Source organism: Chelonia mydas, chromosome 1 (genome assembly GCF_015237465.2).
Source record: "Chelonia mydas isolate rCheMyd1 chromosome 1, rCheMyd1.pri.v2, whole genome shotgun sequence".
Taxonomy (NCBI): domain Eukaryota; kingdom Metazoa; phylum Chordata; order Testudines; family Cheloniidae; genus Chelonia; species Chelonia mydas.
The window spans coordinates 36,256,713-36,271,077 of NC_057849.1; the positions used below are offsets into that span (position 1 = coordinate 36,256,713).

Here is a 14,365-nt window from a genome sequence, read left to right on the forward strand (position 1 = left end):
ATATAAATAATTTTGTTTATTTTACTTATATATTGTCAGTGTGGTGCATCATCTGCACAATTATGGGAGCTCTGTACAGAATCTGAATGCAGGAGCAAGCCCCATCTGTTTCTAAAACACATTGATTTTGACACACCTCTACCATTTGATATCTGTTTCCCTTTAGACCGTTTGCAACATTTTTTTAACAATTTTAACTCAGTTAGGATTTGCTTCCTGGGGTGCATCCAGATCTTAGCACAAGGAAGATGATGCTGAAGGCATATATACTGTTTTGAGCGCATGAAGTTATTCACTTAAAATTGACTGATCAGTCCATTATTTATCTTTCTCTCACATTACAAAAACAAGGGGATACTCAACAAAATTAAAAGACAGTAAATTTAGAACAAATGGGAAATAGTATTTACAATGTATCAAATTTGCATGTCACAGAGGAGTCATTGACTCATGCTGTGGACTTTTTTTAAGAACATAATTACAGTGGATTTTTAGTTGCTTATTTTTTTTTAAAGATAAACAGAATTGTTGCCAGTACAAATTATTTCCAGGTCTTTTGTTTGAGGCTGTTTATTGATCATTCATATAGTGCAGATAGCTTCTAGCAAGATCAGGTGCTTATACAGCATGTCTAGTGTAGATCATTGGCCCTCAACCTTTCCAGACTACTGTGCCCTTTCAGGAGTCTGATTTGTCTTGAGCATCCTCAAGTTTCACCTCACTTAGAAACTACTTGCTTACAAAATCAGACATAAAAATACAAAATGTCCCAGTACACTGTTACTGAAAAATTGCTGACTTTCTCATTTTTACCACATAATTATGAAATAAATCAATTGGAATAAAAATATTGTACTTGCTTTTCAGAGTATAGTATATAGAGCAGTATAAACAAGTCACTGTCAGTATGAAATTTTAGTTTATACTGATCTCGCTAGTGCTTTTTATGTAGCCTGTTGTCCAATGAGGCTAATACCTAGATGAGTTGATGTACTTCCTAGAAGACTTCTGAGTGTCCCCCAGGGGTACATGTACTCCTGGTTGAGAACTAGTGGTTAGATGTTACACAGTGTAAATAAGCAGTGATGTTTTCAAAGATGCAAATGTAAGTGAGGTGCCCAACTTCCATTAAAAGCCAACAGGATCTGGTCACCTGTCATTTCTCTCTCAATAAAGGCTGCACAAAAATACTTTTTTACTTGTCAAGTATTCACATTTGAAAATAGATTTTTGCAAATGTTCATTAATTAGATCCAGGGTTAAATTTCATCACTTCCAGCAGCCAACACAACTATTAATGGTGGCGTTTAGCAAAGTTGCAAACATGTTCCAAGAAAAATATTGTCAACTTCCAATGCAAAAATATGATTTCTGTTTGCAGAAACTGCCTTTCATTTTTGCAAAGAACAGAAGAGACAGTGAAAACTTTCCCTCTTTCGCAAAACCCGTAACAACTGTGTGATGGGAGAGGAGGGAAGTTGTTCTTCACCATGTTTGTACACAATGAGAATATTTTTGCATAACTTTCTATACAGATTGTGTTAGGGCATGAGAAATAAAGTGAAGTGTAACAGTTCAGAAATTTTTACAAGAGTGCTAGTCAAATAAGAGAACTAGGTACTTCCCCATTATATAACACATGCCTTCAGCACAGTCTTCTTGGAATGTTTCCCCAGTGACCATCTTTTTGTTCTGTGTTTGTACAGCACCTAGCACAATGGGCTACTGCTCCATGACTAGAGCTTCTAGGTGTTACGGTCATACAAATAACAAATAATACTAATAATCACCTCTGAGAAAAACATGGCAGCAGAGTACAGCGTGTTCTCAGTAGCAAGACCATGCTTCTGAAATTCACTTCCCCAGGTAGAAGTTTGAGCCTCAGTGTGGTCACCTTTAGAGCACAGAGTAAAACAAGCTCTTGGTCCACATTTTCCAATAGCTACCAATTTAAATTCCTGCTATCCCCTTCTCTGATTCTCTCAGGTTAGAAAGTTCAGTGCTGTCGTGAGTCATACAGTGCATTGCCATATTTTGGAGATATGTTTGGTCTTAATCTAAGCCATGTAAAATTTATTTGTATTAAAGTATTGGCTAGCAGTCCCAGATAAGACCTGGGCCTTGTTCCACTGGGTGCTCTAGGAAAAATAGTATGAGAAAGTCCTGCCTCAAGGACCATAGACAGGACAGACAGGTGTTACAGGGTAAAGGTTAAAGAAAGGAAGTATTATCCCCATTTTACAGATAGGGAATTGAGACACAGAGATTCAGTGACATGACACGTAACACCCACAAGACAGATTTACATCAAGATTAGCCAGCCAGGTGTTGATGGGCCATTAAGGAGAATCAACTCTTCCAGTGCCCCTCCTGAGGATGCCTCAGATAGCATATGGCCAAGGAGGCCCAGTGACTCAGCAGGGCACGTAGAACATGTGATGCATAGCTCCATGTTTGAGCCAGTATTTTTCCATGCACATGGACGGGGGGTATAAATTGGAGACGGTCACATCACCTTCTTGCCTCATGCCTCCCCCACACCTCTGGACTGTGATTTCTAAACCTTTAGTTTTTAGTTTACTAAAGGATTGGCTACCTGCATGAGTTTTGGGTGAGATCCTGAAGTATGTTTTGGTGAGTGGCTGGTTCTTTGGAGCTGGAAGAACCTAATGTGAAATTAATTTGGGTGTAAATGGCCTTTCATCATAAAGTCTGGTTTGCCTGTATGGCACATGAGGGGCTAGAGGCCCTGAAGGGGACAGCCTGTGGCTTCATAATAACTAGTATAGTATTTTGAAAGCACACATTTGTTACTGACTTGGTGAAATCTTATGATCAATCTTATACCACCAGTTTGGGGTATACGCCCTGACCTGAGATTATCTCTTAGCCATGTCCCATACCAGGCAGAGTGATGCCTTTATGACTCTGGTGTGACACAGAAGTAAAACAACTGATGTCAATGGAGTTGCCTCAGTGTAAAATCAGTGAGGGCGAGAGGAGAATTGGGTCCTTTTATTGAGATTGACTGCTTTACACTGTTAGTGACAGCTTACTAAGGGAAAAATTCCAGTATTCATACAGTATAAATTACACACACAAAGCTGAACGCATATCTTATCAAACATCACTGTTCTGTGAATAGTGTAAATACCAAGACAACAAAGTGAGGCATTTGTCCACTATCTCCCAGGTCTACTAATGATCTCAGTGTTCGCTGTGTTTTGTCAAGGAACACAGAATGAGAATTTGAGAGTCAGTGGGTCAGGAGCGGTGAATCATACTGAAGTATTCACAAGTAAGATAGAATAGGTACCTTTAAGAAACGGCTTTGTTCCATTACTACAAATGGAAGCCAAAGTTCCAGGGTCTTCTGTATCAAATCTGGATGTAAGGACTGAAGTCAAAACGATAACCTAGATATAATTGTCCATGCAACCCACGCTAGCAAATATTGACCTCTAGCATAAACAGGCACAACCCCTGGGTTGCATGAAGTAAAACAGAGTGCCAGATGGGTAATCTTTATTATAAATTAAATAAAATGAGAGCAGAATTTGAATTAACATTTGTTTAAATACCATCACACCACTCAAGTCTTCTGTCTCAACAATGTCATAATAAGATCAATTGTACTGATTACACACCTCAGTGCTTATTTCCCATTTGTATAAAGCAGTCTCTCATTATTCCCTATTCATCCAGGAAAATAACTGTCACATATAGAACTGAGAACTAATTAAGCAGCCTTCATTAACAGTTTGGCTGTTGTGACACAAAGTAAGTCTTAAATGCTGATATTCCTTCCTAAATTCATGCCATTGGATGAGGAGAAGGAAGTAAGTGTTTATTAATAATTACCTTTAGAATTTACCTTAAATTTAAAATTTCTTGTCCTAAACTCAACTTCAAATTTAAAAAAAAAAAAAAAAAAAAAAAATGATTTCCTAATAGTAACTTCCTCCCACCTTATTTAATAATTGGTTTTTTTTTAAATGTACCTGTTACTCAGACCAGCATAGTTCCCTGAAGAAAACAGATATTTAGGTCCCATGATCTGCTCAGTAGAGATCCCTGCATCCGCTGCAGCTCCTGGGCCCTCACTATTAGATTGTGTTTCATGATCAAGGCCTTAGACATTATTTTAAGAACACACACAAGTATTCATAACCAATTTTAAACGCACACATAGACTTGATAGACCATGAAAGCTGTAGTTTCATAGTGAAAATAAGTACAGAGTTTTTAGTCTGGCCTCTTACAATATTATTATGTATTTATAATATTATAAAGAGAGATTCCTCTGCATGAGTCAAGAAGATATGTACAATGGATGATTTTGAAGGGTAAGGATTCAACTATTTAACAATAAAAGCAAAAAAAAAAATCACTTTACATAATACTGCATTGTATATTTTTGTGATGTCATTAATTCTGAAAAATCCTAGAGCACTTCTGGCCCAGTTCTACAAGGTGCTGAGTGCCTGCTCTTAACTCCTGCTGAAGTTAATGAGAAGAGGGCACTCAGAACCTCTCAGCAGGCACTCAGCACCTTGCCTGGTAAGGGTCCTAATGAAGAGGAAGCACGTCGACCATCAGTAAAATGCAGCCATCTCTTAGATGGAACATATCCGCTATTTTACAGTGCACACCAACCCTCTATAACAGTTTGAGGCAGAAGAGGAAGACAAATGGTTACTCCAACTGCAAGAGGGATTTTAGTTAAGCAGAATGTAATAACCCAGACTGGAATGCAGCTAGAATACTAGAGTTGATACCAGTTCTCTTGAAAAGAGGGTAATGAGATCTTTAATTATCACACAAGGTCAGGACTTCATCCTTGGGATGAGAAATCTCCAGCCGCCTAATCTCCTGAAAATGGACCCTGTTCAGGCTTTTGTTCATTACCAAGCGAAAGGGAAACTATTAAGTGCTGAGAATGCCACTGGTTATGCCCCTTACCCTCATCTCCTGCAGCACCTTGGGATTTCCTTGGAGGACTCTCAAACAGTACTAGCAAGGCCCAAGAGTTCTTAGATTACAAGACTTCATAGAAAATATAGCCCCAGGTACCATAAGTGCAGTACTGAAAATTCAAAAATCATCTAATGCTAGTAAGATGCTTTAAAGAAATAATAATAATGAATAATACTTAGCACTAATAGTATTTTCTATGCATAGATCAGTAACAGTGCAATTTCAAGGTGGTTAAATAACTCATATGCAAATTCACTGCAAGACAAATTTCAGAGCAAATTTATCATTGATTTCTATATCCTGTATATATAAACACAAGGGTTTATAATGTCAGCTGTGATATTACCGTGACTAAAAATCAGTAGTAAGTTTTACTTGTAGCAATGATAAATAATATTTAGCACTTTACATCTTCAAAGCGCTATGTTAAATTTAGCGAATTAACCGGTGGCCTGTAAAGGTTTCTCCAAAACAATAAAAATGAAAAGTTTTATTGAAGAAAAAGGGTTAAATGCCCCATTTTAAATTAAAGTTCTTAGAAAAAAGTTCTCTGCTTTTTTTTCTTTCCATGTGGATTTATATCAGCTTTCACAGACTGAGAATTGATAAAACCTTACTGATGCTCCAGAGAAGAGCAGGAACAGAGGCTATGTCTATGCATGGGTAGGAGCCAGCATAACCAAGCTATCTTTAATCTAGCTAGCTCAGGTCCCAGAACAGGGAGACCATGGCAGCGCAAGCCTCAGCATAGGCTATACAAGCCAGCCCAGAACTCAAAGCAATCACTCAGAGGGCTGGCCTTGTGAGACTAAACCTAACTTGGACACATCAACACAAGCTGCAATCACACCCCATGACTGCAGTCTAGATGTAACCTAAAGACGTAGTAGAAGAATGTGTAAGTATGTAGGGCCAGCTGCCTCTATTTGAACCCATAATCTGAAACTGCACTAACTTCTTACATAAATTTCACTTTAAAATTCTGTATACAGCTCATCAATGTTACTAAATGAAGGGTTCACATCTGACTTTAGCAACATGCAGAAAACAGGTTAGTCTAGGCCAAATTCCAGCTCAAGCTAGGTTCTCCTTGCAGTTTCAGTTTGGTATGGTAACGCTCTTCATTTCCTGTCCTGTTGTGCAGTGCTGCTGTGTTCTCTTAAGTTGTTGCATATGTCAACCCAGAGGTGGCTGCACTTCAGTGGTGGATAATATCTTCTTCACGTTTATACAAATTTGTCATATTTGGGATCCTTCAGCATGAAGAGGGCAATATAAATTAAGGGCATGGCTACACTTGCAGATGTAGAGCACTTTGAGTTAAAACAGGCTTCGTAGAGCGCAGTAAGGAAAGCGCTGCAGTCTGTCCACACCGACAGCTTCAAGCACACTGGCATGGCCACATTTGCAGCACTTGCAGTGGCATTGGGCACGGTGCATTATGGGCAGCTATCCCAGCATGCAAGTGACTGCAATGTGCTTTTCAAATAGGGGGTGGGGGGAGTGTGACAGGGAGTGTTTTGTGTGGATGTCGGGGGAGAGAGAGAATGGGTTTTTTGGGGGCTGAGAGCATGTCAGCATGCTGTCTTGTAAGTTCAGACAGCAGCAGACCCCCCACCCCCCCGCCGCCTCTCTCTCTCACACACAGCATTCCACAGTAATGGTTGCTTTGTTTCGGAGCAGATAAGCAGCTGGCTGTCAGAAATGGAGCTTTCAAAGGGCATTTCTGCATTCCTGCAGCAATTCCAAAACAATGACAAGAGTGGCCACTTGACTTAAGGGCAGTGGTGAGCTGGAGCCGGTTCACACCGGTTCGCGCAAAACGGTTGTTAAATTTTGAAGCTTGTTTAGAACCAGTTGTTAAAGGGGTGGGCAAACTCCGGACCGCAGGTCACATGCAGCCCACGGGATTGTCCTGTCTGTCCCGCCTGAGCTCTCAGCTGGGGAGGCTCCCCTCTGAATTTGTACTCACCTGGCGGCACTCCGAGCCTTCGGCGGCACTTCGACGATGGGTCCTTCACTCGCTCCGGGCCTTCGGTGGCACTTCAGCGGCGAGTCCTTCAGTACCGACGAAGACCCAGAGCGACTGAAGGATGTGTCGCTGAAGTGCCGCCCGGAGCGACTGAAGGAACCGGTTCTTCAGCTTCTGGCAGCTCATCACTGCTTAAGGGGATTATGGGACGTTTCCGGAGGCTGATCAGAGCGCAGTACTGCAACACCTCGTCCACACTGGCACCGGGGAGCTCCAGCAGGGGCGCAGCAAACGTTATTCCACTCGCCGAAGTGGAGTACCAGCTGCGCTGTAGCCGTGGAGTCAGAGCGCTCTACGTGCCTTGCCAGTGTGGACGGGTAGTGAGCTGGTGTGCGCAGGGCTCCTTCATTGCGCTGTAACTCGCAAGTGTAGCCAAGCCCTAAGAGACTCATGATTCAGCAGGCTACGTTCTGCTAAAACATGGTTTCTCCAGACCCCGAATCAGTATGGCTAACAGAATCCTCATGCATCTGCTGTTTTGTAGCAAATACTTAAACACCTCCTGATGTACCTCTGAGGGCAAATGCATTTTTTTTTTCAATTATACCTCAGCAATCCCAAATGAATTTGGGCCCCAAGCCTTTGAAATTCCAATACTCAGTGACATCAAAGTGGAAGGCACAGTGAACGCCCAGTGAAAAAAGCAAAATGGATTATTTCAGACAAGTAAAATATGCCTGGAAAAGGAGATAACCTGACACCAACAACCCAATGAGATGATGCTGACTACAGTCTAAGCTGCCCCGGATGGAACAGGAAAGACCTTCATTCATGATTAATGATGGGCCTCTCAAAAAAAGCCAACCCTCCAAACAAAGCAAATGAGTCATATTACAAAAAGTAAGTACCGAGTATATTAGCTGTACACTGGAGAATTCCTGAGACATCTTCAGCTTCATCGTTGCCAGAGCAGTCTGTATAGGAGCATCTGTTCGATATATTGTGAAAGTTCTTTTCTGCATCCCTGTAACTAGGGGAAAAAATACACAGTTTCTATACATCTGCTTAACTTATGTAATAAATGTGTCGGGAGACTAACAGTTGATTATTAATGTGCTTTCAAAAGCACATCCTTATTTTGTCTTTAACTATCTATAACATAGGGCTTAATCCTTTTCCCATTCAGACCAATGGCAAAACTCATGTTTATTTTAATGGAGCAGAATCAAGCCTGTAATATCTGGCAAAAATACACACACACATCACTTTATTAATATCAGCAATAGCAGCCAGTGTTGGGAACTGGGGCAAACATCTGAAAAGTACTAATAATAGTGAGCACTTTCTGTAATGAGAATAAAGGCATGGGGGGACGGACACCAAAGGGCTAAGTAGTGGGCAAATCTCTCTTCCTTTACATGTCATCCCAATTGGGGTGCTTTTCTTAGTAATTGTACATTAAACCTAAAGATTGTTGTAATAAGCCATAAATCCAGTGTCTTTCTTAACACCATAATTTTTAGTGTCTAGCAAAATTATGAATTTAAGCTCCCAGGTTCATCTTTTGAAGGTGTTGTGCAGGTTTCCTTTGAGGACAAGGACTGAGAGTGATCATTTTGTGAAAAGTGTTCGCTCATGGGTGATATGGTATTTTTGTCTTTTATCATTATTCTGTGTGAGTTCATTCGATAGTGTAGTGATAGAGTTCATCCACATAGTTGTTATTGGGGCATAAAAATCCTGGTCTTAATAAAGACACTCTATTTATGGCTTATTACAACATTCTGCAATCCACTAACCTCCCTTTTTTTGTCCTATAGCTGCAGAGGTGTTAAAGGGCCACTTCACCTTGAATGGTCCCTTAAAATATGTGATAACTCCTTATGCTAAACAATCTATTCCACCTCCTATTTAGCTGTGACACTCAAAATGCTGCATGCTGTAACACTTCAGTGAAGACACTACCAACCCGGATAGGAGGGGTTGTTCCAACGGCATAGTAATCCACCTCCCCGAGAGGTGGTGGATAGGTCGATGGAAGGATTCTCCTGTCGACCTAGTACTGTCTACACTGGGGGTTAAACTAGTTGGGTGGGAGGGATAGCTCAGTGGTTTGAGCATTGGCCTGCTAAACCCAGGGTAGTGAGTTCAATCCTTGAGGGGGCCATCTAGGGATATGGGGCAAAAATTGGGGATTGGTCCTGCTTTGAGCAGGGGGTTGGACTAGATGACCTCCTGAGGTCCCTTCCAACCCTGATATTCTATGATTCTATGAACTGAATCACTCAGGGGTGTGGATTTTCACACCCCTGACTGATGTAGTTATTCCAACCTAATTTCCTGGTGTAGACCAGTCCTTACTATCGTCCCCAAACCTGAAGAACAACTCTGTGCAGCTTAAAAGCTTGTTTCTTTCACCAACAGAAGTTGGTCCAAATTTGTCTCTCTAATATCCTGGGACCAAAAGGGCTACAACACTGCAAACCACAAATATTAATCAAGCCACTTAAGAAAACCAAAGGATAGCTAAATAAGTTTATCTTCCATTTCACTAACAAAATTTGGGCATGGATTTTGGGTCTGATCTTACTAAATACTGAGCCCTCTTGGGTGAAGAGAGTGCTCCCTACCTCCCAGCAGGCCCAAAGGCTCTCATCCTCTAGGACAATATAAACAAGTCATTGTCTGTATGAAATGGTAGTTTGTACAAACTTTGCTAGTGCTTTTTATGTTGCCTGTTGTAAACTAGGCAAATATCTAGATGAGTTGATCTGCCCCTTGAAAGATCTCTGTGTACCCCCAGGTTGAGAACCACTGCTCTAGGATGTTGAGCACATCCTGGGAAGTTCTGAGCTCCTTCATCTGCCAATGAAGTCAAAGGGAGCTGCTTGACACCTTGGAAGATAAGATCATAGAACTGTTTGATCAAAACCAGAGGGAGTCAGTGCCAGAGGCAGGACTGGAATGAAGGAGTTCCTGGCTCCCAGCCCTGAGTTCAAGCTACTAGACTCTCTCTCTTCCTCCCTCCCCTCTCTCTAGTCCATAGCCCTGATTCTCCATCGCTTGCATCTTGTAGTCATTTACACTCATGTGCAAAGTTCTACTATTCTAATTTTGTTAGAACCTATTATACACAGACTATACCAAGTGCAGAGCAGCAGAGAATCAGGCCCCAGGAATTCACTCTGTCAGAGAGCAAGTTTGGCTCTTTATGCTGATGTGAGTATTGTGTTTTACACACTAAAGTGTATCAGGGAGATCCAGCAGGCTTATACATGCAAAACTCCCACTAGTAACAGTAAGAACTGCAGGAACAGGCCCTATATTATACTTAGAAGAGAGGCAGATATTGGATTAGCAAGAGGATATAGAGAGTTGTGAAAGTGAAGCAAAACATAGCTTAAGTAGCAGGCGTAGCACCAGGAGTGACAAGCCTTTAGAGCGTGAGAAAAGCTGCCTTATTTTCGTCTCCATTAAAAACAAATAGTTCTGAGTCACTAGTGACCATGAATTAAAAGCTACATTGTTATAATAAATATGCTGTTCTTAAAGCACTGTAGTTCCCCCTCCCCCCCCCCACCCCCCAAGATCTACTACTGAGAGACTTCAAAGCAATCCCTTCAAGTGACAAAAAAAATAATCTTGCCAGAAGGCTTCCCCCTGCCTACCCATATCTGCTCCATAATAGATGTCATAACTACCAGCAAAGAGATACACTTCATCCCCGCAGCAATGGCACTCTCTCTATCCTCGGGGCGCACGCTAGATGTGCTAGCATTCTATCCTGCTATGTAGTATTTGTAGAGTCGTGTGAATTTTGACAAAATGTACAAGAACAATTCCCTCCAGCGTACGAAGTTTCAGAACTGTGGCATGGATTTTAAATATACCTTTGACCCAACCGGAGTAATAAAAGAAAGAGCTGCCATTACAGCTGCGTAATTAAATACGGTCAAGGACACTATTCTACGTTTGACAGAGTTGTTTAATTGATACAGTCTTGCAGGCATCGTATTCCTGCTCTATTAGGAATGGTATCTGTGACAATAACAACACTTGGGATGGTAGGGGATAGACAGAAAACAAAAGGGTAGCAATAATTGATTGAATGGTTAACATTATCTTGTCATAGTTACCCTGTCCTCCCTCCCCCTCACCTGTTCGTTTGTCTCAGCCAGCTGTCAGAACTTGTCTTTTAGGCCCCTATCTGGCAAATGCCTATGCAAGTGAGTAACTCCACATGACTATTCATGTACTTAAAGCTACTCACATATGTAACTGTTTGCAGGATCTGGGCCTTAGACTGTAAGCTTTTTACAATATGCCTGTCCAGCACCCAGCACAATGGGGCATGGTCTGACTGAAAAAAACATTAACAATAATTAATCTGTTATGCCATTTTTGCTGACTGTGTCAAGAGCACATTCTGAAAAATCTCATACTTTAACAAAAAGGCTCCCCAACACGGATATAAATTGTACAACTGCTCTTCTGTGGACTCAGTCCTGCTCCCATTGACTTGAATGAAAGCAGGATTGGGCGTAGTTATTTCACTGCAGCAGGAGAGATGAAGAATAGCACATACAAGAAAGTATAATATTTATCATTACTGAAGAACGTGCCTAAGTATTTGTGAACAAATTCAGAAAAGTTGGTTACCCAAGCCAATGACTTAGAAGGCAGAAAGATATTAATTCAACAGCTATCACTTATCTTTTATTCACCCTTCTAATAACTACTGTAGTCTCTTTTACTTACCCAATAACTTGATGCTCATAATACCGCAGTGTCCTTTGGAGAGTCTGCCGTATGGTCTGAGGCTACAGAACAACAATAAAAAACAACAAAATAATAATAAACAACCATTATCAGCAAATCAGCAGCAGCACAATGTCTGAATAAGTGACTACTGATTTATCCCTTAATATACTATTTGTTTTTCCAATTCTACACATTTTCATCTTACACCTGCCACGTTCCCAGCAGTGATGGATAGGTACTATCCCAGAAGGACTACTAAGCTGTTCTTATATTGCAAATACATCAATATTTCATGACTCTTTTCCTTATACTTTATTTCACTATTTAAACAGCAATTAATGGTACGACCTGGCACAGCTTCTGTTGCCTGTAAGGCAACAGAAACACAACTAGGTAGACAAAGAAGGCCCTCGCTTTATTATGAGTTTCCACAGAATATCACCTGTCAATAATCTCATCATTTTAAAATAAACTTTAAGAGCTATTCAATAACACGTTATTACATCAAGATGCAACGAACCAGCTTTTTCTTGGGACAATATCGTATGCTCAATTTCCATCAGCAGGGAAGGGAATTATCTTTTCCAAATCTGAGACATGGTAGTAGAAACTCACAGAAAAAAAAATATTTTAACAAAATAAAGTAAACATCTATTAAGGCCCAGTTCTCTGACATGTTGTGAACCTTCAGCTCTCTGAACTCAATAGGAGTGAAGGGTACTCACCACCTGCAGAATCAGGCGCTTAAAAGGGCAAATTATGAGGCGTTTCAGGCATTTTTGTGCTATAAATGTAATAAGGGCTCCCCACACGGTCTCTTATTATGAAGTGCTCTCAACTACAGAGAAGTGCTTCTTGGTATTGCCCAAATAAGTCATGAGAGCATTTTATCTTCCCAGAAAGTGACTGGCATTTATCAAATACCAGACGAGGTCCCGGAAGACTGGAAAAAGGCTAATGTAGTGCCCATCTTTAAAAAAGGGAAGGAGGATGATCCTGGGAACTACAGGCCAGTCAGCCTCACCTCAGTCCCTGGAAAAATCATGCAGCAGGTCCTCAAGGAATCAATTCTGAAGCACTTAGAGGAAAGGAAAGTGATCAGGAACAGTCAGCATGAATTCACCAAGGGCAAGTCATGCCTGAGTAATCTAATTGCCTTCTATGACGAGATAACTGGCTCTGTGGATGAGGGGAAAGCAGTGGACGTGTTGTTCCTGGACTTTAGCAAAGCTTTTGACACGGTCTCCCACAGTATTCTTGCCAGCAAGTTAAAGAAGTATGGACTGGATGAATGGACTATAAGGTGGATAGAAAGCTGGCTAGATTGTCAGGCTCAATGGGTAGTGATCAATGGTTCCATGTCTAGTTGGCAGCCGGTATCAAGTGGAGCACCCCAAGGGTCGGTCCTCGGGCCAGTTTTGTTCAATATCTTCATTAATGATCTGGAGGATAGCGTGGATTGCACCCTCAGCAAGTTTGCAGGTGACACTAAACGGGGAGGAGAGGTAGATACACTGGAGGGTAGGGATAGGATACAGAGGGACCTAGACAAATTAGAGCATTGGGCCAAAAGAAATCTGATGAGGTTCAACAAGGACAAGTGCAGAGTCCTGCACTTAGGATGGAAGAATCCCATGCACCGCTACAGACTAGGGACCAAATGGCTCGGCAGCAGTTCTGCAGAAAAGGACCTAGGGGTTACAGTGGACAAGAAGCTGTATATGAGTCAATAGTGTGCCCTTGTTGCCAAGATGGCCAATGGCATTTTGGGATGTATAAGTAGGGGCATTGCCAGCAGATCGAGGGACGTGATCGTTCCCCTCTATTCGACACTGGTGAGGCCTCATCTGGAGTACTGTGTCCAGTTTTGGGCCCCACACTACAAGAAGGATGTGGAAAAATTGGAAAACGTCCAGAGGAGGGCAACAAAAATGATTAGGGGACTGGAACACATGACTTATGAGGAGAGGCTGAGGGAACTGGGATTGTTTAGTCTGTGGAAGGGAAGAATGAGGGGAGATTTGATAGCTGCTTTCAACTACCTGAGAGGGGGTTCCAAAGAGGATGAATCTAGACTGTTCTCAGTGGTAGCAGATGACAGAACGAGGAGTAATGATCTCAAGTTGCAGTGGGGAGGTTTTGGTTGGATACTAGGAAAAACTTTTTCACTAGGAGGGTGATGAAGCACTGGAATGCGTTACCTAGGGAGGTGGTGGAATCTCCTTCCTTAGAAGTTTTTAAGGTCAGGCTTGACAAAGCCCTGGCTGGGATGATTTAGTTGGGGATTGGTCCTGCTTTGAGCAGGGGGTTGGACTAGATGACCTCCTGAGGTCCCTTCCAACCCTGATATTCTCAGATTCTATGATTATTAAGCAAATATATTTTAAGGTTCCCACCTGTCCACCTTCTCCTGTCAGTTTAGCAGAGCCCATATTCAGTGTTCCCAATTCTGATACACAAGATTCCCTGTTGTCTCAGTGTCATGCAGGATCACAGGATAACCAAAGTCAGACAGGATCAGAATCATACAAACTTGACCCTTTGGGAAATTTGAGACCAGTATTTCCCTGCTTTTTGGAACAATTTCCAGCTGCCTTGGAAAGCAGTGGTAGAAACGCTTTTTAATTAGATGTGTTTCATTCCAGAACCAAGGGC

General features: G+C 41.6%; 1 protein-coding gene across 2 annotated transcripts in view; it reads right to left on the reverse strand.

Moving 5' to 3' along the window:
* The window catches only part of GUCY1A2 (guanylate cyclase 1 soluble subunit alpha 2), a 295,427-nt gene that overhangs the window by 263,203 nt on the left and 17,859 nt on the right, over positions 1 to 14,365 (reverse strand). For both annotated transcript variants that reach the window (XR_006286056.1, XM_037890081.2), the window contains exons 2-3: positions 11,708 to 11,769; positions 7,858 to 7,979 (exon numbers count right to left, since the gene is read on the reverse strand). Coding sequence is in view for 1 of the 2 variants with exons in the window: in XM_037890081.2 (XP_037746009.1) it covers positions 7,858 to 7,979; positions 11,708 to 11,769 (184 nt within the window). In the remaining variant the exon portion in view is untranslated. The remainder of the gene's footprint in view (positions 1 to 7,857; positions 7,980 to 11,707; positions 11,770 to 14,365) is intronic.